The sequence below is a fragment of the Pyxicephalus adspersus genome, chromosome 1 (assembly GCF_032062135.1).
Source record: "Pyxicephalus adspersus chromosome 1, UCB_Pads_2.0, whole genome shotgun sequence".
In the NCBI taxonomy this organism is placed as follows: Eukaryota; Metazoa; Chordata; class Amphibia; order Anura; family Pyxicephalidae; genus Pyxicephalus; species Pyxicephalus adspersus.
In genome coordinates, this window is record NC_092858.1 from 155293418 (window position 1) to 155316580 (window position 23163).

General features: G+C 34.7%; 1 protein-coding gene across 3 annotated transcripts in view; it reads right to left on the bottom strand.

Annotated features, from left to right (window-relative positions):
• Nucleotides 1–23163, bottom strand: part of CADM2 (cell adhesion molecule 2) — a 936889-nt gene that overhangs the window by 130849 nt on the left and 782877 nt on the right. For all 3 annotated transcript variants that reach the window (XM_072431967.1, XM_072431968.1, XM_072431966.1), the window contains 3 exons: nt 19799–19951; nt 14604–14741; nt 11806–11976 (listed from right to left, as the gene is read on the bottom strand). In XM_072431967.1, coding sequence (XP_072288068.1) covers nt 11806–11976; nt 14604–14741; nt 19799–19951 — 462 coding nt within the window. The remainder of the gene's footprint in view (nt 1–11805; nt 11977–14603; nt 14742–19798; nt 19952–23163) is intronic.

A 23163-nucleotide genomic window follows, 5' to 3' on the forward strand; every position in this document is an offset into this window, starting at 1 on the left:
TACATATTGTCTATATAATTTGTTCAGTGTATCCTATTAATTTATTTCCTGAAAAAGCAGCCTTAGTGCTGTGAAACGCGTCGAATGAATGAAGCATACTCTTTCCTCCCTTCCATACAAAACCAAATATTTTGATGTGGAAGGTTTTTTGAGGAGAAAGTAACTATGCAGATAATGTTACATTGTAATTTAATATTATATGTCATGTTTTATGAATTTTAATTATTTGTTTTGTTTGGTTATATTAAAATTAATTATATTAAAAATAATAATTTAGCCCTTAGATGTCCCACTTTGGAACTCTCTTTTCAAAAATGTACTTTTGCATTGCTCTTTTTGGGACGTAGCTCTGCTTCTATGATAAAACGGAGGCTCTTTTTTTACTATAATACTATACTTGAAAAGTCTAATTAGAAAAGGACCACTATTCAAATGATACTTTATTGAGCATATTCGGTATAGGAGAAATCAATATTTAAGAGTTTTTATAATGTATATCCAGACAGCTTGCCAATGTAAAGAGATTCCCTGGGCTGTTTTTCAAATGTTTACTTTTATAAGAATAAATAATGAAGTCAGATATGTTCCTATTTTTAGCAGCTCATTTACTGGGAGTTAATGCAACCCTAAATCCCACAAAACCCATCTTGAAGAACCATAGGGCTGAATACTTGAGATTCACTAAAAACAATAACTCATATCCTAAAATAAGAACTTATCACTGTTCAATGAAGAATAAAGTGCAATAAAAAGCCAAATTTTTTTTATACTTTTGGATAGTGAAAAGCCCTTTTACATTTCTATTACTGTTGATGTCCTAGCCTAATATATATTTTCTCTATTTGTTTTAGTGACCAATGGTAATGAGAAGTAGATGAATCAAAATTGTACACTTGTCACCAGAGCAAGACACAAGAGAAATTCTAGGATAGCTGTTTTAGTGAAGACCATCTATGAAATTAAATCCCCTTATTCTTAACCACAACTTCTTAATGGGAGATAGGTTGTTTGCAAATACCCATCCCAAAGCCAACATCTTTGGCACAAGGTGTGTCACATTGGCCATCACTGCTTTCAGATCAATTCCCTTCCTATTGATTATCTCATTATCTATCAAGGCTACCCCACCCCATGCTTAAAGTAATCTATTTTCTTAAGCATTTCCAAGGTTTTAACATGAGAAATCTTCTTTAGTTTTAAAAAAGCATCACATTTTTGATAAAACAAGCAATCTAATCACATGCTGTAACACTGTAGAATATCACTTTTTGCATTTGGTATGCAACAGCACAACCTGACACTTCAAACCAGATGGGATGATCAGAACAGCATATTGAACATAGCATTTGATAAAATGACCTAATTCACATAAACTCTTGTATTCATTTTATTTCCAAAGGCAGTTTTTACTGACTGCTAAAACTTTTTTTGGAAGTCATTTCACCATTTGTGAAATTCCTACTAAGCATATTTTATTATACATTATTTATGTAGCTGTTGAATTGACAAAAAAGCATACAACCACAGGTAATAATATTAGTGAACATTTGGGCTTAATTTCAGAATCTTCATTAATTATCTTTGACATTCACTAATGAATCATTGTGTACTTGATTTATGCATACCTAAGTTTTCTATATTCCAAGGTCAGCGCCCTATAATAAGAGCACATTGACATTGTGCATCAAATTACACTATCACATACTTACACTAGGAAATGAAAACATTATAATGCATATTGACATTGAGCTACCTGGCAGCATTGAAAAAAATGTTACTCCTTACCCACTGACTAAGCCATATTCAAAGTGGCATTTTTTATTTATCTATGGCTCGAAACAGTAAGGATTCTAACATAGGGACTGTTTCATAATTTAGGTTCTCCTAAAGGAAATTGTTTTATTTGTCCAATTATCATTTTTATTCTTACCTGTATTTTACCTGTAATTTTTCATCAAGAATAATGAATGTGGTGAAAACTCACTTTGTATAGAATACTCAAGGAAATGTAAAAAATTATAATTTTGCTTGCATGTGATTGGTTAGTTTGCAGATGATTCATTTATAAAGTTAATTGAAAATTCCTGTGCAAGATGATAATTCATTTTGCTAAGTAAAAAAACTATTTTCCTTTATTACTTTTTTAAATCCACCCTATAGTGTACTGAGTACATTAGGCAATGGCAATCCTCAAAACTGATATTGGGATCCCAGCAGAAATATTCCTATAAAAGACCCATACTTGGACTTATACATGGATATTTTTATTATCGCTCTTTGCTTCAGAAAAAATAAACCAATTTGTCTTATGCATTTTTATGTTTGTTAGTACGGGTTGACAATCGAAAATCCGGTCATTGAGAATCCGGATCCTTCAGTTTACCAGCATGAATTTCAGGTCGCATTTACAATACAGGGACTGCAGTACACTGTTTGGCCACTAATGTTTTCATGGCGCTGTTCAACAGCTGTTAGGTCTGCTTGGAAGTTGCCGGATTTTTGAATGTCAACCTGTACTGCTACTGGCTTTCCCAAAAATCCCCCGAGGAAGCCTAAACGCCGAAACGAGTCGGAAATCGAGATTCAGCTTTACGGTTTATGTACATGTTTATGTTATAACTATTTTGCAGGTGAACTATGTCTAGGAGCAAGCCCATGTAACTCCCCCTTTATTGTCAAGGGCCAGGTACAGGGACAAAATTTACTACAACCTTTGTTTATTACACTGAAATCTAAGACTATTCATTTTTTTTCTACGCTTTGCACATACATTTTCCTAGCCATAAATCCCCTGCTTTTTTCATTTGTCGCATTTCAAATTTTTCTATTCAATTATGGCTTTGGCTACTATATGGATTTTAGAGGTATTCAGAAGCACCCAACGCGTTATTCTCAAGCATATTTCTGAAACACTTAAACAGGGAGAAAGAACTTTTTTCTATTAACAATGAAGTGATGTGTTATTAATCAAAATATGTAATATTTACCTAAAACAATTAATAAACCTTATGATAAAGGCTGGTGATTTTAAACCATGTTACAGCAATAGCTTAATATTGTATACTATATGGTATGAAATATGAATATCTTCCTACTAGTAGTCAACTTCTGAAGCATTTGAATGGCAATTTAAAAGATAACATTTATCTTTAATCCAAGCATCATTAGCTGTACATCACTTTAATTCATAATAATGGGAAAAACCTTCACAATTATTCTTTTGATAAAGTACAATGAAAAAGTTTTATTTGCAATTTAGACGACCAATGAAGTTCACTTACAAGTTTCTAATTTAAAATAGGTATATATGAGAGTAACCAATTTTATAATATCATAATGGGAACAGTGTGTATTTAAAATGGTCAGGTCAATGCACTAGTTCTAAAGATAGACAGGATGTCTTTATTTCCTATTCTTTATCAGTTCATTCAAAAGTGGTATTTTAATAATACATAGAGATTGGTGGGCTGAATTAGCCCTTGCTATCTTGTATTTCTTGCATACTTTAACAGCAAGATCTTCATACCAGTACCCAACTCTTTCCCAGATTACCTGAGAGATGTTTCAACTCCTACTTTTGCATTTTCCAAAACCTAAAGGACCATCTAAGAGATTCAGACCCCATCATAATGACCACAAAAAGTGAACAAGCCCAAGGATTAGAAAAGTCACCAAGTCACCAATAGACTTTTTCGACATCTATATCTACATATTACTGTCAAGGTATTTAACACCAAAATATCAGGTTTGAAAAGACTGAGCCTTTAACGCCCGTTATACAGAGAATTAAAGCCCAACTCAAGGCACCATTATAAAAGGTGATGATTTGCAAATGTTAAAGTGGAAATAGTCCTCAGAGACACAAATCAAACAGATTTCAATTCCACCAGTCTTACATGATGCTGACAATCTCATAGTAGCATCATGAGCCATCCAATCCAGAAAATGAATAAACATTATTTCTTTGGCAAATGTGGACGGCAAATCTGTATGACAATATGGATAGTGGTTACAAAAATGCTGTGGGTTTTACCACAAAAAATTGTGGGTTTTACCACCCACAATTATACTATTGATGCTTACCCTAATAATGCAACTTCACTTCTCTCCTGCACATATTACACACCAAAAAAAAATCCCTATGGAACTGGAATATAACCACAAACATCCCAATGGAAAGAAATGGGGAGAGAGCGAGCGATTCTTTACATCCAAGTTATATACAAAATACCTGGTAGAAACAATTCTGCAAGTTAAAAACACTTAATCTGCACATTATTTATTTTAGTGTGCTCCCTTACACCTTAAGAAAACATTTGTCATTTAAATAACACATAAATTCTTGTACGTTGATTGGAAAGTTATTACTTTCAACCAGTCCCCTACTCTATGTTCCAACAGTAAGTTCACTGGTAAGATGTGAAACATATTGCTACAACTATAAATTAGCTTTACTTTCAGCGCTCAGCTAAAAGCTATTTTATGCTTCAAAATACACTTTCAAGTCTCAGAGTGGGGCATAAATCAACTATAAAACAGCATCACAAATTTTCTTTTGGAATTACAGATATGCCTTCACTGCTCTTTCGAAAGCTTGATTACATAGAGAATAATGGGCAAGTAACTGTGCTATAGAGGTTCTCTCTTGACACAGTGCAAAGTGTGTGATGACCCATATGCTTGAGAAATAAATGATGTCAAAGGGTATTTAGCCCTACTGGTGCAGGAAAGGCCTTTAATACAACAACACAATGCAAGCCATTGTAGACCTCCCGTGCAATGAAAAATTACAACAGAAAATGATTGTGACTGTTCTTTTATTGTTTATTCTTGGAACATCTCAGAAAAAAATATAGAGCAAAAAGATAAGTCAGTACAAGCTGAAATAGAATTTTGTAGGAATGATCACATCAGAAGCTCAACTAAGTAACACAGTAAGATAATAAGATTTTGCAATAAAGCAAAACATAAATAGAAATAAAATTAAAGCTGAATTTTATGCAGAGAGCTAAACACAGGATTTATATATATATATGGCCAAATGATTGTATTTCTGTCCTCACAATCCTACCAGACAGCACAACTTGTCCAGTTACATGATGTTTGTTTCCTGCTGTTATACAACACAGCTGGGTCATCACATTGCCCCCAGGATCAGTTATATCAGATAAGATTAAATTGGTTAAAAGATAAAATAAAAAAGATTGCAACCATTCAAGTCCTTTATTGCAGGCAATGCAGAAGGGATGCACAACAAACGTAACTTAAAATCAGCCCTGACATGTGGAAGGCTGTGTGCATTATGCACACCTCACTTGGAAATTGTGGCACAAATACAATTGAGGAATGACTACAATAAAGTTACATGTGTGTATTGGTTGCTGTGCATAAATTGTCTGTAGGTATATCCACATAAAATATTGGTTGGAGAATGCATCCGAGAATATCTCATTAGTAAGGTTTTGTTTTAAAGTTTCTTTAAACTTTCTTTTAATGGTCATTAATTGTTATTATTGTATCTGCTTCCCTCTCTCTTCATAAAGCAGCGACCAAGGCTGAGAAAAGCGATGAGTAATGTATATAGGCTCCATTTACAGATTTTATTTAAAAGAAGCGTTGTCTTCTATAGATGTAATGAATATTATAAAAAATGTAAATGGGGATACTTAGGGTGCATCAATATAATAAAGGTTGTTGGCAACTTTTGCATGTAAGATGATGAATGTTCACTCTGTACATTTTGTAAATAAAGTACCTATTCAATGGAATACTTTGTGCTCTCCAAAAGATCCTTTGTTCTCTCTTAGGAACAATTGCTTTTGTGTTTAAATTGAGCACTTACAGTGCTAGGATTGGACAACCTATTTTCACCATTTAGGAAAAATTGATTGTATACAAAAAAGAAAAGCTTTTTATAAGTTTATTTCATAAAGTTATTTGGCCCTGTCTATATGATAGTTACGGCAGAATACTATTTTAAATAGATATATATAATTTTTCCCAGATCTTCAGTGAAAGCTGACATCTTATCAGCAATAATCCCTTGATGATGAAATGGAGGTAACACATTAGGATATAAATATGGTTTATTATTTATTATTGGGTTTGAAATGTGGGTCTTCCATTCAAATAATTGAGACCACATTTTTGTTTAGAAAATGGCTATAGAATGTGGGAATTCATTCTTGCAAAATTGTATTGCTCATTGTGACCTTTATTTGGTGCAGACATGATATAAATCACCCAAAATGATCCTGGTAGCCAAAGACCTTGTGATCTATAGTGCCTCAGCTTAGGTTGTTTTTTTTTTATTTGTTTTTTTTCAGCAGTTTTTTATACACTGAAAGAAAGAGTTATTTTTCTTATCCAGAATAATAATATGAATTAGGAATTCTGGCATGCTCCCTACTGATTCATGTTAGGAGTGAATTTTAATATTAGGTCTACTTTACCAAAATAACTTGCTTCAAGTTTGCAAACATACTCATGAATACAAATCTACAAGTATTTCTGGCTGGGCATATTATTAAAAAGACTATGTACACCGGACAATAAAACAATAACAAAACCATTTTAAATGCTTTCACAGATAAGAAGAACAGAAATAATATAAGAGGAAACTATTTAGCTACCCAGAACATAATTTTTTTCACATTTGAGTAAAATTGATATTGAGTGAAAATGTGTCACTATGTTGAGTTTCTTGTTTACAGCTCCTTGGAGTGTTCTGACTCTCGGGAATACAATACTAAATTTGGTTGTTGACATGTATTTAAGTCTATAAACTGAACTAGAGAATATGAGAAAGTGGAAATAGATTTCTAAAACTGTATTGATTATCAAGGAAGTAGAAAACTTGGGTAACATAATGAACTAACAGAGAAAAATTGTGATATGGAGGGGTGAACACATTACATACTCCTGGCAAGACACGTGAAATAAAGTGTATTTGTAAGTTAGTAGTTTAATGCAACTTTGGAATTAATAGTAATTGTTCTAATGGAGAAAACACAAAAAATCCAGATTCTGAATTTCTGAATTAGAATTCATATTTTGTAATGAATCACACTATACCGGTCAATGACAAGTAAAGTGAGCAGCCAGACAAATATTGCGGCCATAGTCTAGAGCTGGATTGGATGAGCTCTACTATACCTCTTAATGACAGATATAGAAATGTTCGATAAAAACTTTGTTCGAGTTCTGATCCTAGTTCAAAATACCTCACATCAGAGCTGGAATAATCTGAACACTACTAGATTCTACATTACAATGTAAAGTTCCCATAAAACATTCAAGATGTGCATTTTAATGTTCATATTTTCCAAGTCAGCTACAAAAAGGACATTTTGTAACATGGCTACAAAGAAAATAATACAGCACAAGGAATGGAAATGTAGATATTATGTTATATTATAATATAATATTACATATAATTGAATTTTGTATAGAATAGAATATGTGCAGAATAAAGGTGAAAGGCAATAATGTTTAGACTCTCCTACCACATAGTCTTCTTGTCTTTACTTCACCACTAGGGTACACCCCAGAGCAGTGTTTGAATTGTGGGTTGTGACGCAGATTAGATATATTGCACTGTATCTCAATAATGTATGCTGGTAGCAGTGCTGGTATGCTGGTGAATATATGCTGCACTATTCCGTTTTACAAGTGATCAGGCAGGGACAGCAAACCATGACACAAAAGGAATTTTGTCTGCATTTACTGTGTGTTTGTATGAATGTAATTTATGTATCTATTTATCTAGTGAGTATGCATGTGTATATTCAGTATATATGTTCTTAATGTTGCATACACCTGACCCCTGAACTAAGTACTTTACATACTTCAAACCCCTGCATTCTTACCCAGGGTTCTTTAGTCTCAGGTGTTATTCAGTTTAACCCATTTAAGCTCCTCTCACTGTTAGTACAAATAACTTTAGTGAAAGTAGTATCTTGTATCATATCTTCCCTCCGTGTCCCCAATAGTGCCCCAGATCTTACTCAGTCCTAGAAATACCCTTGTGGGATGGGGAGAAGGGAAGATACTGTTAATGTTGGTCGAACAGCTAAGTGTTCGATTTTCGATTCGGCAGCTATTCGATCGAATAGCCCCATTCGATCGAATCAATGATAAGTACAGCCCGGTGACAGTGGAAACTGAACTCAGATGAACTCTCAATGGAGAAACTCCATTGAGAGTTCACCTGCAGTTCCACTGCGATCCCGGGCACTAGAGGTTAATTATTCTCCAGTGCCCAGGTATCGCAAACAGGAGGATTTCCTTATAGCCCTGGGAATCCTCTAGGGCTGCAAGGGAATCCTCCTGTTTGCGATCCCCAGTCACTAGAGGTTAATTAACCTCTAATGCCTGAGATCGCAGTGGATTCTCAAGGCTGCAATCATTCTTGCATCTGTGGGAATGCTCCTGTTTTTGATTAACCTCTAGTACCCGGGGATCGCAGTGGAACTGCAGATGAACTCTCAATGGAGTTTCTCCATTAGAAGTTCATCTGTAGTCAAAGCTGAATGAAAGGACTTTGTGCCTCCTATAAGCTGTGACCCCAAGTTTCCACGGTCCCCAGGCTGTACTTATCAATGATAAGTACAGCTGGTGACATTGGGAACTGAACTCAGATGAACTCTCAATGGAGAAACTTTTTTTATTTTAAACATATTTTTAAACACAAATTCACAAAGTCGAATTCTGTGTTTTTTGAGTCGGCCCAAATTAAAACCGCCATTTTCGGGTCAAATATAGGGACAACCCGAATTCAAACACCAACACTAGATACCATATATCCCATAGTGGGTGACACCAATCCTGGTGAAAATGCTGGGGGTCCCAGTATTATAATACTTTACTTAACTATAGGGTTTTGTTTCTGTCTTTCTGAATGTTATTCTATGATCTCTGTTGCTCTCCAACTGCAGGCAAACTTCTTAGTCATGAGAGCACATTTCAGACTGTAATAACAACCTAAAATCATTTTTCTACAGATGGTTTAAAAATGATATATTTCTCTTTACATGTCTGTGTGGTTTTTCTACAAACTATATTTCTCTCTAACTTGTAAGCAGATTCCAGAAACCGCAAAGCAAGGAATGAGCCTGACTCTACTGACTTTCTCTTTGATTCCAGGAGCACCCCTGCAGTGCAGAGACAGGCTGAATTTTAAAGAAACATCGAATATGCAAACTTTTGATACATTTTTTAAAATGACTGCACCCATAGCAAGGTTTAAGGGAATAGGAAACATGAAAGCAAGAGCCATACAAATTAGATGCCCATCCTGAAAACAACATTTTAAGTAGAAATTGCTGTAGCAGTTCAAGCCCCCCAGTTTACCCCAAATTGACAGCAATTTATTTCTTCCTCTAATCATCATCAAAAAGATTAGTCTGCAGAGATCACTAACTGGGTTCACTGAGCCCTTCACTTCCAAATTTTTTAATTCAGTTTGGATTGGCACATTTTTCACTGCATCAATTTTTTTCAAATTTTAATGCAAAACTAATTTGTCTGCTTTTAAAAACTGCTTTGCTGCTAAAGATAAAAAAATGTGAGCAACCACCCAAAAGTAAATGAAATACTTGTGTATAGTGTTGCAGCTAATGAGAAATAATTGTGCCAATATGTTTTATGGCTAAAAATATGCAAATAACACAATAACAAAAAGATTCTTAAAGCAGAATTAATGTGAACATTTCCCCTTTGCTCCAATAAAATTTCCCACACCATCATTAATTCTAGGAGGCGAATTCTGTTTGAAAACTGACTTACTCACATTACCACCTGCAGCCCAAGAGGTTTGCCACACTCAGGTCTCCTGCAGTGAAAAGATTTTTGCTTAGATGTAGAAGAGCAGGAGATAAGCTTCTGATTGCTGAGTACACAAACCAGGAAGATTCCATATGACAACTGTACTTAATGTAGTTTTTTTTCTAAACTGCATAATGACTCCTCCAGCACTAATGTATGTGAACATATTTAGGGGGAGTTGTGTTCTTTATTTAATCTGTGTCAATTAGTATTTTTCTAGTACTAACATGAATTTCCTGTTTAACTTTTTTTTTGGTATTCTATTCCACATATATCAATGAGTTGCTTTATCCTGAGTGAGATACGCACCCTTAGCTATGCAAACAACACTTAGGCTCAAAAGTAACAAGCATATGAGGAGGGGTTCAATTAAAAAAATTGACACAGAGAAACTTTGTTATGTAAGAACCAGGAATAAGCAAAACGAGTATCATCTATTACTGAATTTCAACATATTGCTATTCTTTTTAACTTGTTCTAAGAGGTGTGCTGCATTGATGTAGTCAACAGATCTAGTCTTCCTACAGCAAAATTACTGAAGCCAACAAAAGTGCATGGCACAATATAACCAGGTTTACTGATCTCATTTCAGTCCGCATAGCAGATCAGAAACCTAGTTTATATGGTCCATTGCACTTTGCACAACTTCAGTGAACAAGCTTCAATATATATTATTGATCAACAATTTGTCTTTTATCAAAGCTAGTGCTTTAGCAAACCATTGAAACCTAAACTAATAAACAGACAAATTTCTGGGGCCCATGCAATGAACCAATTTCCTTAAAATTTCATGAATGTATAATACAACTGAAACTGGCAGAAACTCTATTTATAAAAGTTTGTAGGGATTTGATAAATGTGTATCGACTAAATCTTAAATCAATGAAGAAATGTATGTATCAGTCAAAAAGAGTTTCCCGAGTAGCTGTCTATCTCTATTTTTATTCATTATCTATCTATCTATCTATCTATCTATCTATCTATCTATCTATCTATCGGTGGTGGTCTAAATTAGTAAGTGTTCCTCAGAGAACGAAGTGCTAACCCTAAGTAAAAATTGTCAAAAAGTATTGAAAGAATGAAAGAAAAGCAAGGTTTTTAGCACAAAAAGAGAAAACTGTATTTATAATCACACAAGTATACAAAGTAAATTCATTCAACATGTGCCACAATGTTTTCTTGTGGCGCAGAATATACATAATAGGCTGAAGAAGGTCACAAAATACAACATACAATGAAATCAGTTTGACAGAATTAAGGTTGGACCACAATGTGATCTTGAGGTCCACCAAGTGTCAAATTGGCCCTATGGGGCACTAGACATGCTTCATCCCAACAAAAAAAGTTCATGTACGTTACATTGCCATACAGTTTTATGACCATTGGATCATATTGATGGTTGTACCCAACGGGTTTCACCTCATTAGGCTTCCTCAGGGGTGGTAGTTTGGCAACATATGTTTAGCCCTTGTAGTATTTGTATATGATCCTTGTCTACAATGATCGATACTCAATCCCATTTCATATCTATTACTAAATTGTTTCCTGTGCTAGGGAGATTTTCTTCATTCTAAACATTTGCAATAGGCAGAATATATCACTCCACAAGGATCATATAGAAATACTACAAGGGCTAAACAAATAAACATATTTTTTGTTGAGAGGAAGCATGTCTAGTGCCCCATAGGGCCAATTTGACACTTGGTGGATCGCATTGTGGTCCAACCTTAAATCTGTCAAATCGATTTTATTGTATGTTGTATATTGTGACCTTCTTAAGCCTATTATGTATATTTTGCACCACAAGAAAACATTTTGGCACATGTTGAATTAGAGTATTCATAAGTTTTTCAGCCACCTGTTGGATATCCAAGATAAAATAAACCTTTGGGTAGAGTTGGACTGTGAAGCAAGGACTCAAACAGGACATTCTTTATAATAAAGTGATTATTTGGTAATGATGGTAATAAATAAACTTACAGTGAATTTCTAGGAGCTGCATTGCTATATGTGGTGTTGAGTTTAGTGATTCATGGTCAACTCTGCAGCGGACAATTGCACCATCGTCTTTGCGATCCCCTCGGAAATCCAGAACACTAATAACTGTGAATGTCTTTCCATTACTATCTTTTTCTTGTAGTTTTTGCACATCTGTAGAAAAGGAAAGTCAGTTTAAAAAAGGAGTGTGAATATACAAACGTTTAATGTTTTGAAATATTAACATGCTACCATCTCACCTTAGCTTCATTACATCATGGGGACGTGTTTGGTACGTCACAGAGAGACCAAAATGAAAGTACATTCTTAGGGCCTGATTTAATAAAGCTCTCCAAAGCTGGGGATGATTCACATTCATCAGTGAATCTGGGTGATCCAGCAAACCTGGAATGTGCCTTGTCCAGGACTGAAAACATTTCCTAACAAACAGCTAATAACTACTTTTAGGAAACCCATTCCAGGATTGCTAGATCACCCAGCTTCACTGAGGTAATTGTATCCTTTCCAGTCTTGGAGAGCTTTAATAAACCAGGCCCATAGGGTGTACATATATTTGAAATAATTCATCATGTGATGTTTTTCTTATACTGTGCTCTGTTAGAAGGACTGCTTGCAATATCTAGGTGACAATGTATTAAACTGTGGTTTGGGGGTGGCAGGTTATCCTAGCATGTGCAGTGCACAGTCACTCCTATAGAGACGAGAGCACATCAAGATTTCTTTAAGAACCCTAAGAATAAGAAAATGTTTGTAGTCAGGGAAAAGTATCAATAAGTACAAATTAAACAAATGATAAAAAATCTTTTTAGAAATTATATACTAATGGAGAATACAAAGTGCACGTGGGATGCATTTTATTAGATCAAATCAGTAGAAAAATCTACAGAAGTAACATTAATAAAGCTTAAACTATTACAACTAAACTTACCAAAGAATATATAAATGTCGACTGAAAGCATCCGTGAAGTCAGATTCTGCATCTTATCTGCATGCCAGATGGCATGACAGGTTGAAGTGGGCAGGCAAATTTGACACAGTTCACATAGATTTTTCGTTGCACATTTTTAAATGATATTCATCCTTACCCAAATGCAATCATGTAAAAAACGGGACACATCCTACAAAGCTTTGAAGAAAATAATTTCAAAACTAAGACTAACTCTTTGTATGCAACCCATTAATGTGGCTCATGTGCTACAGAGAAGAGATAATAGCACATAAGGAAGAATTTTAGGAAGCATTTAGGATTGATTACCACAAGAAGAATTTTTGTTCATTTAGTATTAAATCAGATTTTGTTTTCTAGTACTAATTGCAGCCATTCAATTTCTACATGCAGGTGATCAACTAATTGTCACCATCAGGAAGCCTAAGCAATACCACGTTTTCATTTAGAGTTACACACTTAGGCTATGTTGGGAACAGCAGTTCTTGGTGGCAAGGAGTCTAGCCACCTGCAAAGATGCGCTGGCTGTTAAGGAACCAGCAAATGCTCATTTTATAGCAGGCGACAGAGGGTAGTACACTTGCTGATCCTATTAATTTTGTCCAGGGGCCACAACCCCACCAACATACTGAAAATAGCCTTAGGTCTTCTATTGGTAATTACCTTTTAGTGTAACTCTTGCTAGAATCCAAATAAATCATCTTCTATTATATATGTATTGATAATGTGATACAAGTGGACAAGATTTGGTTCCTAAAAGGCTGTCAGATAGGAGACATGTTGGGTCTCTCCTGTACCAGCGGATCATGTTTGCATAGAACAATAGGCAAGTATTGTTTTGCTCCCCATCTAATATGGTATTGCAAATAGCGGCATGGACATAGGACGTTGAGAGGACACCTTCCAAAGAATATCTGCAATCACTGGCCAAAACTAAACCTTCCCTCTACCCACCATCATTTCTTAAGCAAAGACCCATAATCTTATTTGGCCTTTACTAGTGGAGTTTAACAACTGATAAAATATTAGCATTAACATGCTCATTCTTAAAAGTAAACTATAATATTCAACGTAATTTTGCAAAAAGAATTATACCTCAATTTCATTTTAAAGGTATTTGATGCATTTTGTTAAAGCTCAACATCCTCTTCATGTGGCCCGTGAACCTGGACTTCACCATCTTGGAATATGCCCATGCCATCTGGATAGGTAAAGTCTTTAGATGGAAAAACCTGGTCATCACACTGTTTAAGTAGATAGCTGCTCTGTTCTTTTTAACATAACATTTCTGAACCTAGACCTGAATAACTGAAGCAACTCCAGATTAGAAGAAACACTTTCCCACCTTGATGAATAAGGTACTAACATTACATCTGCCAATACCTCCTGAAATGAAATGTGATCCTCAGATTCCTACAAATACCTTATGCTCTGGCATTCAGTCCACATTTTGAAGCCTAAATTCTTAGAAATCAAACTATCTGTATTACAATGTATTTCCATTAGGTATATATATATATATTTTGTTCAATACATTTTTATTAAAGTTTACAAAGAAACGTGTACATATCAAATGTGTGCAATCCAGCATTTCATTGTAAAAAACAAGCATGTGTCAAGGTGAGGCTTATAAAGTGCACAAACAATATAGTAAATCCATTGTCCAACTGTATCATAACAAAAAATACAAATGGCCACCCTTATAGAGTGACGTCATAAAACGTTCCAAGGTGGAAGTTTGTACAATCTTCTTTAGTAATGGCTATTGCCCATAGCGAGTAAACATTCCATTAGATATATATTTTTTATTTACAAAACATTTTTTTTATTTTACCTGTGATTTCTTGGTCTCCTTTGAACCATCTTATATCTGCAGCTGGTTTACTACCAGATGTTTTACATGTCAGCTGAATTATTTCCCCTTCCATAACCGGTGATGTAAATCCAGTGATGTGTGGCTTTTCAGGGACACCTAACAGATATATTAAATAGTAAATACACATATTTAATACATAATTATACATATAAATATATATACTGTACATTTCTCCAAGCTCTTCAGGACAATGACAGCATGCTAGCATTTAGCAGAGTTTACTTTGCTATCCTAGGGTCCTAGGCCTTATTATTATCAAGGACTCATTTTCATATTTCATACTTTAATTTTATTCCAAAGGTTTTTTTTGATCTTTTTGAAAATAATAAGCAAAATGTGCAGGGAAAAAAATATCATCATTCTGTTTATTTACTGATTTTAGGAGACAAAAAAATGAAATAAACATCAAATGTGGCAGTTGCAAAAGTTTAACAACTGATCCAGCTGAGAATCTATGGTTATTTTTGTACGTTCCTGAACTTTATTGTTCCCTTAAGCTATACTTCTAGTTTAAAGACAATACTAAACTTTCTGATACTTGAAACCTTCAAATGTGTTCTTTTACCCAAAAGCCATGTCCTTACCTAGGCAGCTGCATGATAATCTCAAAGTAAATATTACAAACCAACAAAACAGGGAGTGTGCAGCTATAAAACATTGTTTAAATTTCCTGTACACTTTCAGGGCGAAGCTGAGAATAGCAAAAGTTAATAATTCCTTGAAAGAACTGCATGTAGATTAGCAGAAATGGAAAACAAATACTAAAAACACTGCAAAGAAACCTCTGACTTTCCTAGTAACAGGAGTGGTGGCAAAGCAGTCCATATTGGTCAACAACTCTGAAGTTGGGTTTCAATCTATTTCAGCTTTCAAACAGCTACTTGATTTTTTACATTCAAAGGCTCACAAAGGCTGAGTTTTTTTCCTCTAGAGGAAGCAAGAAGTGATGAACTGCAATTTCGCAGTGTCTCAGTTTTGAAGTTTGAAGATGAATTTCTCTATAGTTTCTACAGATACAGAAGTCAATTGAAGTTTGTCTACTTTAAAACATGCCCATGAACAAAAGCCCATGTGCCTACAACCATCAACTCATCATACCTAAGCTCGCAGCTACCTGCTTGGCAATGTGGGAAGGGGCACTATCACTTGCATAGTCGATGGACAGTGCTCAGTCTTAGCAACTACCTGCTAGGCGTGGGCAACCTTACACATATCCAAAGATGCTGCGCATTCTTGAGAGCTACAAAGGAGAAAAGAGCTGCAATATATATATATATGGAGGCTCAGAGGAAGCCATTTGTACAGAAGCATTTACTTTATTCTGCATAGGCAAAGTAACAGTATCTTTGGTTCACCAAACTTGTATTTTGTTTACACTATACTAGCTTTACAACAATTTAATGGCTTAAGAACAAATGAAAAAATAGCATACGAACATATATTACAAATAAACAAGTATTCCATAACAAATGATGGATATAGCTTAGTGGGCTTTGTTTCCTTTAAACTGTATTTTACAGGCAAAAATTTAATTTTTATTTGGACATATTAGTGAAGAGTTAGATTTTCTGTTAAGGGATTTTGCATTTTGTGTCCTTGCTGTGTTGGGTCTCTGCTTTTGTTTCCATTACAGAAATGACTGAGGAATCTGAAATTTTTACCATTCTCACCAGAACATAGAGTTGAAGGTAAATCTTCCTGTGTGGATACATGTAGTAGTAAGTACATGTGATACCGATCATCCTACCGATAGAGGTGATAAACCATAACAAAGGACACTTGTAATGGAAAATTCATTCTATTATCTAATTTATTAAAAATGAAGATTTTTCACATTAAAAAGTAAGTATACCCCTACATCCCTTATGGAATTCCCACAGGTTTCAATTTAATTCATATATCTGAGGTTCTCTTTGCTACTCATGTGTGTGCTAAAAGAGCTCTTCAAGGCCCCGAGAGGGGAGTGCCTGGATGACCTTGAGTTTGGCAAGAGATTTAAAAGATTATTTATTAAAAATAATTATTCCACTGCAAAAAAATTAACTGGTATATGATTAAAACAACTGCCAACGCTGCTAGCACTGCCCAATGCTTAAAGATTCTCCAAGAATCCCAAAATTTCATCACTGGACCTACAGGTAATTCTCACAGCAGGTGGTTTCAACGTGCTCACATTCAAGGTGGGAATGTAAAGCCATTTGTCTAAAGGTTGGAGCACACTAGTAAATTCAAAGAGGAATGGCTCAAATGAAAAATAAAGGGTTATGAATTGGCCTAGTCAAAACCTGGATTTGAATATAATTGAAATTAATGGTGGACCTTCATGCAAATAAATCCACACACATCGTGTAGCTGAAGGAGTGTTGCATGGATGTGGGGTCTAAGCCTTTATGCAGTCTTTGCCAGTGGGCATTAATGCAAAACATAAGAATAATTTCTGCCAAAATGGGGAGATATCAGCTTCCAAGGCCAAGGATGTACTTATTTTTCTATGCCAAATTACTACAACGTTGTTGGCAAGATAACTGAAAAGGCAAAAATCTCTTTTGTTATTTGCAAATATATCACCTTTATCTGTGGGTATTAAATGTTGTTTTTAAATGTGTCTATTCAAATATGTTGAAAGAAATCAACAATTTTAGTAAAGTGTACCTACTTATTCACCTGACTGCATACATAGGTAACTATTTATTGAGATTTTAAGCCTTTCTTGACTCTATATGGAAGAAGGACACACTATTGCTATTAAAAAACTATCACAGTTGAACCTCAGATGGAGCCATATAAAGGGATTCAGTCCAGTAAAATTCAGCTTTAACTATTGTGCTCTGTAAACAATATGTTTTTACGTAAGGAAAGATAAGGAGAAATTGTAAAACTTGAGAGAGGTTCAACGTTGCCACCCATTAGATATATATAAGAATGCATTATATTCAGATGGCAGATTTTATATTATTTGACTTTATAAAAAATGGAAACAAACAAATTCTACTTAAGTATATCTATAATATTTTAAGAAAATCTGTTACTAGACAACGAAAAATCGTTAGCTGGCTACAAGAATTCATATCCATGAATTCTGGCAAAGGGTTTGTTACCATAGCCATATGGAAGCTTTGTTTGTGGCAGTTATGCAATCCCGGCAAACTTAGATGGGCAACATTCAAATCAAGGAAAAGAAGAAAAAAAATGCCAGCGCCTCTAATGGAATGGGGATAGGTGAGTGTAAACTGGGTTTATTTCCACCTTAAATTGTTATTTCAAGCATACAATCAAATACACATTTGTAGTTTCCCTCTATCACATGCCTGCTTGCTGGATGATGAACTTGATTTGGCTACATAAAATTACCTGCACATGGCTTGATATTTGTGTTTCTGTTATTTTATTTCAACTCACTTCACAATTAGGTAAATCAAATCTGAGAATTGCAACATTGCTATTTTGTTAAGTTTCTTTAGCTGTTTACCTGGAGTTATGCATTACAAAAAATCATATTTTATTAACATTGAACTGTTTCAATAGCTACATCGACAAAAGAATATAATAGGTCAGGTAAAATGGTTAAATGTACTGACAATGTGGCTAGATAAGAAAAATAAAAACATACAAATTCAAATCCTAAGCAGTTTGTATATGAGAACCTTTACCCCTTTGCAATATTATTTTTAATATGCCACACAGTCAGTTCATATGGAGGATTTAGCTAGACATTTATACTTCGGATCCAAAGATGGGTCTCCATGGAAATGCTTTAAGCTGAGGACGTTATTATCCTGAAATACTGTTCTTAGAATGGGTAGTTTTTGTCCTTAATGGCAAACTTGTAAAGATTTTTTTTGTAAAATAGTCTCAGTGGGGCTTAAAGAAAAAACAGCTTTCACATGCTATGCGCAAAACCAATTCACTAGCTGGATTAACTTTAATATGACTGGCATCCAGCATTAGTCCTATTAAGTGAAAGAGCTTGGTATTCTAAAATAACTGAAGTTAGGAGTCAAAAAAAAATCAATCTTTAAAATTATATAACAGGTTTGGAACATAGGCGTGTTTGCAATAAACTATGGCAATTTCATCTGATTCAGCTGCTGACATTCAATGAATCTCATAGAGTGTTGAGTTTAAGTGTTATTTTGTGGCTTTCTCGATGAATCTCTTTCATTTTTAGTGTCACTGAAACCCTCCAAGGAAAAAAAAAAAGAGGAGAGATCATTTAGGGAATAAAGTATAAATGGCAAAGTGCTCCCAATAAAACAAGAAAAACTAATAGTGGACGGCAGAAATGACAGAAACCAAGAAAAACACTAAGCCAAGAAAAAAGCAAGCAGCTATAAAACTTTCCTTAATTTTAGAGTTTTATGGCCACCGAGTCCTTGAAAATATATAGTTGAAAGGTTTAAGTTAGGATGAAGCCAAAACCATGTCCCTTGGGGTCAGTTGTAAAAAAAAGAGGGATACTAAAAAAGTACAGTTTTAAAGGAAAAAGAGTTCAAAGAATATACTCAGAGCATATAAGAATAGTTATATAGTGTCTATGTTGAGTACATTTTGTTTAATAATTTCACCCATTTTATGGTACTAGCGTATTCTGTAGCACTTTACAAATGTTAGTCAAATCAAGTTTTTTTTCTTGGAAGAACCATAGCTGAAAATATCAATATAAAACATAATAGAGCATTGGGATAGGGGGGTAGCATGGGGTACTTTCGTGTATGCAATTAGGATGTAAACTTTTTTTTTTAGATATCAATAAGGAGCTTTCAATAACATATAGTAAAGGTATTTCCACCTGAATGGATCTTTGCTGAAATTTTTTGGCTGCCTCTCAATATATTTGGCGTCAGAAGCATGCAACAGAAGAAGGCAAAGTAATAATATCCTAACTCCTGAATACAGGTTTTTAGTGAAAGAGCAATTTAGAGTGAATGACCATGACAGAATGGCAACTCACAATGACCATTCAAAAAACCTGTATTATATCTCAAATAGCATTCCATTTAAATTCCATGACCACTGAAATATACAAAATACAAAAGCAGGGGCACATATGCTGATGATAGGTATAAAACAATACTTGATATCTACTTCCATTTTAGGGGTAATTAGAATTTTCTCAACATTTATAAAGTAAGGTAGCAAAAAAAAGTACTCACCCAGAACTGTTAGGTAAGCCTTGGATGTTTTGACAGGCATGGTAAATAAAGAACAAGTATACAGGCCTTCATCTGACAAAGAAATGTCAGTGATGGTGATAGTCAGTTCATGCCAGGAAGCTCGGATGAGTTCAATTCTGTTGTCCCTTAGAGCTGAAAGAAATATGATAATATTAGTCTACTTGATTTTGGAATAATATTTGTGAACTGGTTATCATTCCCCATCAGCTCTTGTTTGATCATTTTTATTGCAATTTATTCATATCCTGCATCCATTCAGTAGATATCGGACATTGAGCATAGCACAAGAGGTGGAAGCCAACTTTGGAAAATCTACCTGGAGTCCCTACGAGGAACAGCATTTTTATTATGCAGATATCAGTATTTAGTTTTCCATCTTAAAGCTGTGATTTAAATGATATACCCTAACTCGTAAAAGAGTTCATTGAAAATCCTTGTGTAGGTAAAGCCAAAACTAACTCAAGTAATAGAGACTCCTAGCAGTTTATTTTTTGCTGTCTGTGTCCTGTTAAAAATAGTTTCCTTCAGTACAATTGTCTCAGAAATATGTGTCCCTATTTCAATCCCTCACCTCTCATTCACAGAGGGTGAATAGAAATAGCCAGGACACACACAACTATAACTTTTGGCAGGGACTCTACTCCTTCCAAAAACTTCTACATACATTTCAAAGAATATAAACACACAACATTATGAAGACACCACTGAGCACTAAGAAAGAAAATAGAAAATAAAAATAAATAAATAAGAGATCACTTCAAGATCTGGTTTTCCAAATACCAGATACAACAAATTTTCTGTACTGGTGTTGACCTGATTGTAACTGTTCTTTATTCTCAGTTCAGATCACAATGGGCATGATTTATTCAAGCTCTCCAAGACTAGAGAAGATCCAGGTTCTCCCATGATAGTCTATGTTCTCCAATCTTGGAGAGCTTTAAAAATAAGAACCAATATCTTCACGAGGGACGCAATTTGAAGTCACATAACATCTCATAACAACAGGAATTGTAGAGAAGCAAATAGGGAGAACATCAATGCATGTTTAGGACATTTTAATATAAGATGCAAATCAATCTAAATTAAACATATGCAGAAAAAAGCATATATGAAACCTAACTTATGTGTTCTGGGGTTAAAAGATGGTGTTCCATTTTGAAGTTTAAAGTTATATTTTCTGTCTTTCTCTGAAGTTATCTTCCATTGGTTTTGACAGCACAATCCAATCCTTACCCAAAAAACTAGTCAGAGAGTCCGCCACCTAGCCACCAATATGGGTGCTTACTGGGACCAACCATCTGCGTTCCTGCTTTAAAAAACCAGATATGCCAAAAACCCAAAAATTGATAGTTAAGTTAAAAGAAATCTACTGAACTGATGTTACCAAGTTGGATTAAACATATGACTGTTGTAGACTGAGGGTTTAAATCAAACAACCGATTGTTGATCAAGAATAATGCTAATATTAAATACATTTTCAAACTTTTGTATGTACTGATTTATTGAAATCTTTAAAAATATACCTTGGTATATAAAAATATTTGAACTGAAAATTGATGTTAAGACTGTAGCTTGATAATATATGCTGAACTGAAGAAACTAGCTACTAGCTGAACTTCCATTTTTTGTTAATTACTATTGACAAGAGATGACTGGACATAATTTCAACCACTGAAATAATTGTATCACTCTGCCCTAATGTGGATTAAGTGATTGGGAGTTATGGGTTAACGGCTTATCTGCAATGCATGTAAAAAGGTAATTTCTCGAAACGTTTACTATCCAACATCTTATTATGAAAAAGACCTCAATCATCAATGCATAGAACACCAGGGAATTACCTACAACATCCCTTAAGCACCAAAGCCAGTCATGCTTAGCAGAAATTCATTGGCATTAATAGGAATAACATACTTGAATCAAAGTCTGAAATCAAATCTACAACATAAAGTAGACCAGTAATAAACATAATTAGTGTACAGTTCACTTGTTCTAATTTGCTGCATTCACAGATCTCATTGAGAGTAACAAAATTTATTGGCCTCTTAGACAAAAAAAATGTGTATCTGGGATACAAGAATGAATGAATGAATGATTTAATTAAAATATATCAGGCCGTTGAACATTGCATTTCATATATTCCTGTGCATGTTTTGTTCAGGTACAAGGCAAGAGACATTAAGATAATACAAATAATGTACTGGAGCACTATCCCCCTCACCAAAAAATGATAAAATCCAGATTGTTTATCTGTAATTCCAGTTATCAAGATGATGGGAAAACCTGTTCAGTTGTCTGATGCATATAGCAAATAAGTGCTATTTGTGCCAAGTTTGTAAAATATTTATAGGTGAAAACAACAGCATGTGATTTGTTCACATTTATTTGGGGTATTTTTGTACCTCCTTGGTGGTATGAATATTTTTGTATTTTTAAATGTCAAAGCGGTACTTTTGACATTTAAAAATACTTAATTTTTTAAATTTCCCACCGGTCCTGCCCCCTAGCGCACACATGTCGTACCGTGTTTACACCTTGGGGATGCGAGGCCAGGGGATGCGAGGCCAGGGGATACAGATGCTGGGCATCGCCAAGGGTACGCAGATGTCGGCCAGGCATCACCAAGGGGACACAGAGGTCGGGCCCAGGTAAGCCCTCAATTCCACCATGAGTGTGGCTCGGGGTTATCACATTTTGTAATGAAATTTGAACCCCAAGCCACACTAAGGATTAGCGCCAGGGGGGTTCAATGGCAATTTTAATAGGTGTAATGTTCCGGTTTTGTCCTTGAGCCCGTATACAACATGCTTCCAGAAATAGGCATCTTTAGGCAAATGTAGCCTTATTCTAGAAGACTCCAGAAGACTCAAAACTATAGAGTTCAGTTATACAAGCCTCAGTGTAATCTACTTCTTTTTACCCTTCACCTTCAGTGATTCCTTGTTGGTCGGGGAGGCACTACTAGGCATAAGTGGGAAGGGATAGATGACCATGACTCATCATTCCAATGTATTGTTTGGAACCCTGTGGGCTGTGGCATAAGAAATATGTTTTAAAAATATTGCTTATTTTGTGTTAATTATCATTTGTAACTAATATGTAAATATTTTAGGAGGAGAGTATGTAGTTTGTTTGTTACTTTGAAAAATCCACTGTTGTATCCCTAAAACACTTTGGTAACTAAATCACAGTACAGAGGTATTTGAGTTCTGACATTGTAGTTGAAAGGGTGGGACCAAACAACAATTTTGGGTGCATTTGGGGCACTTTAAGACAAACAGATTAAAAAAAGCAGAACTGAAAGTGCATGTTGATGGATAAATGAATACGTTTAGAAGCTTTCC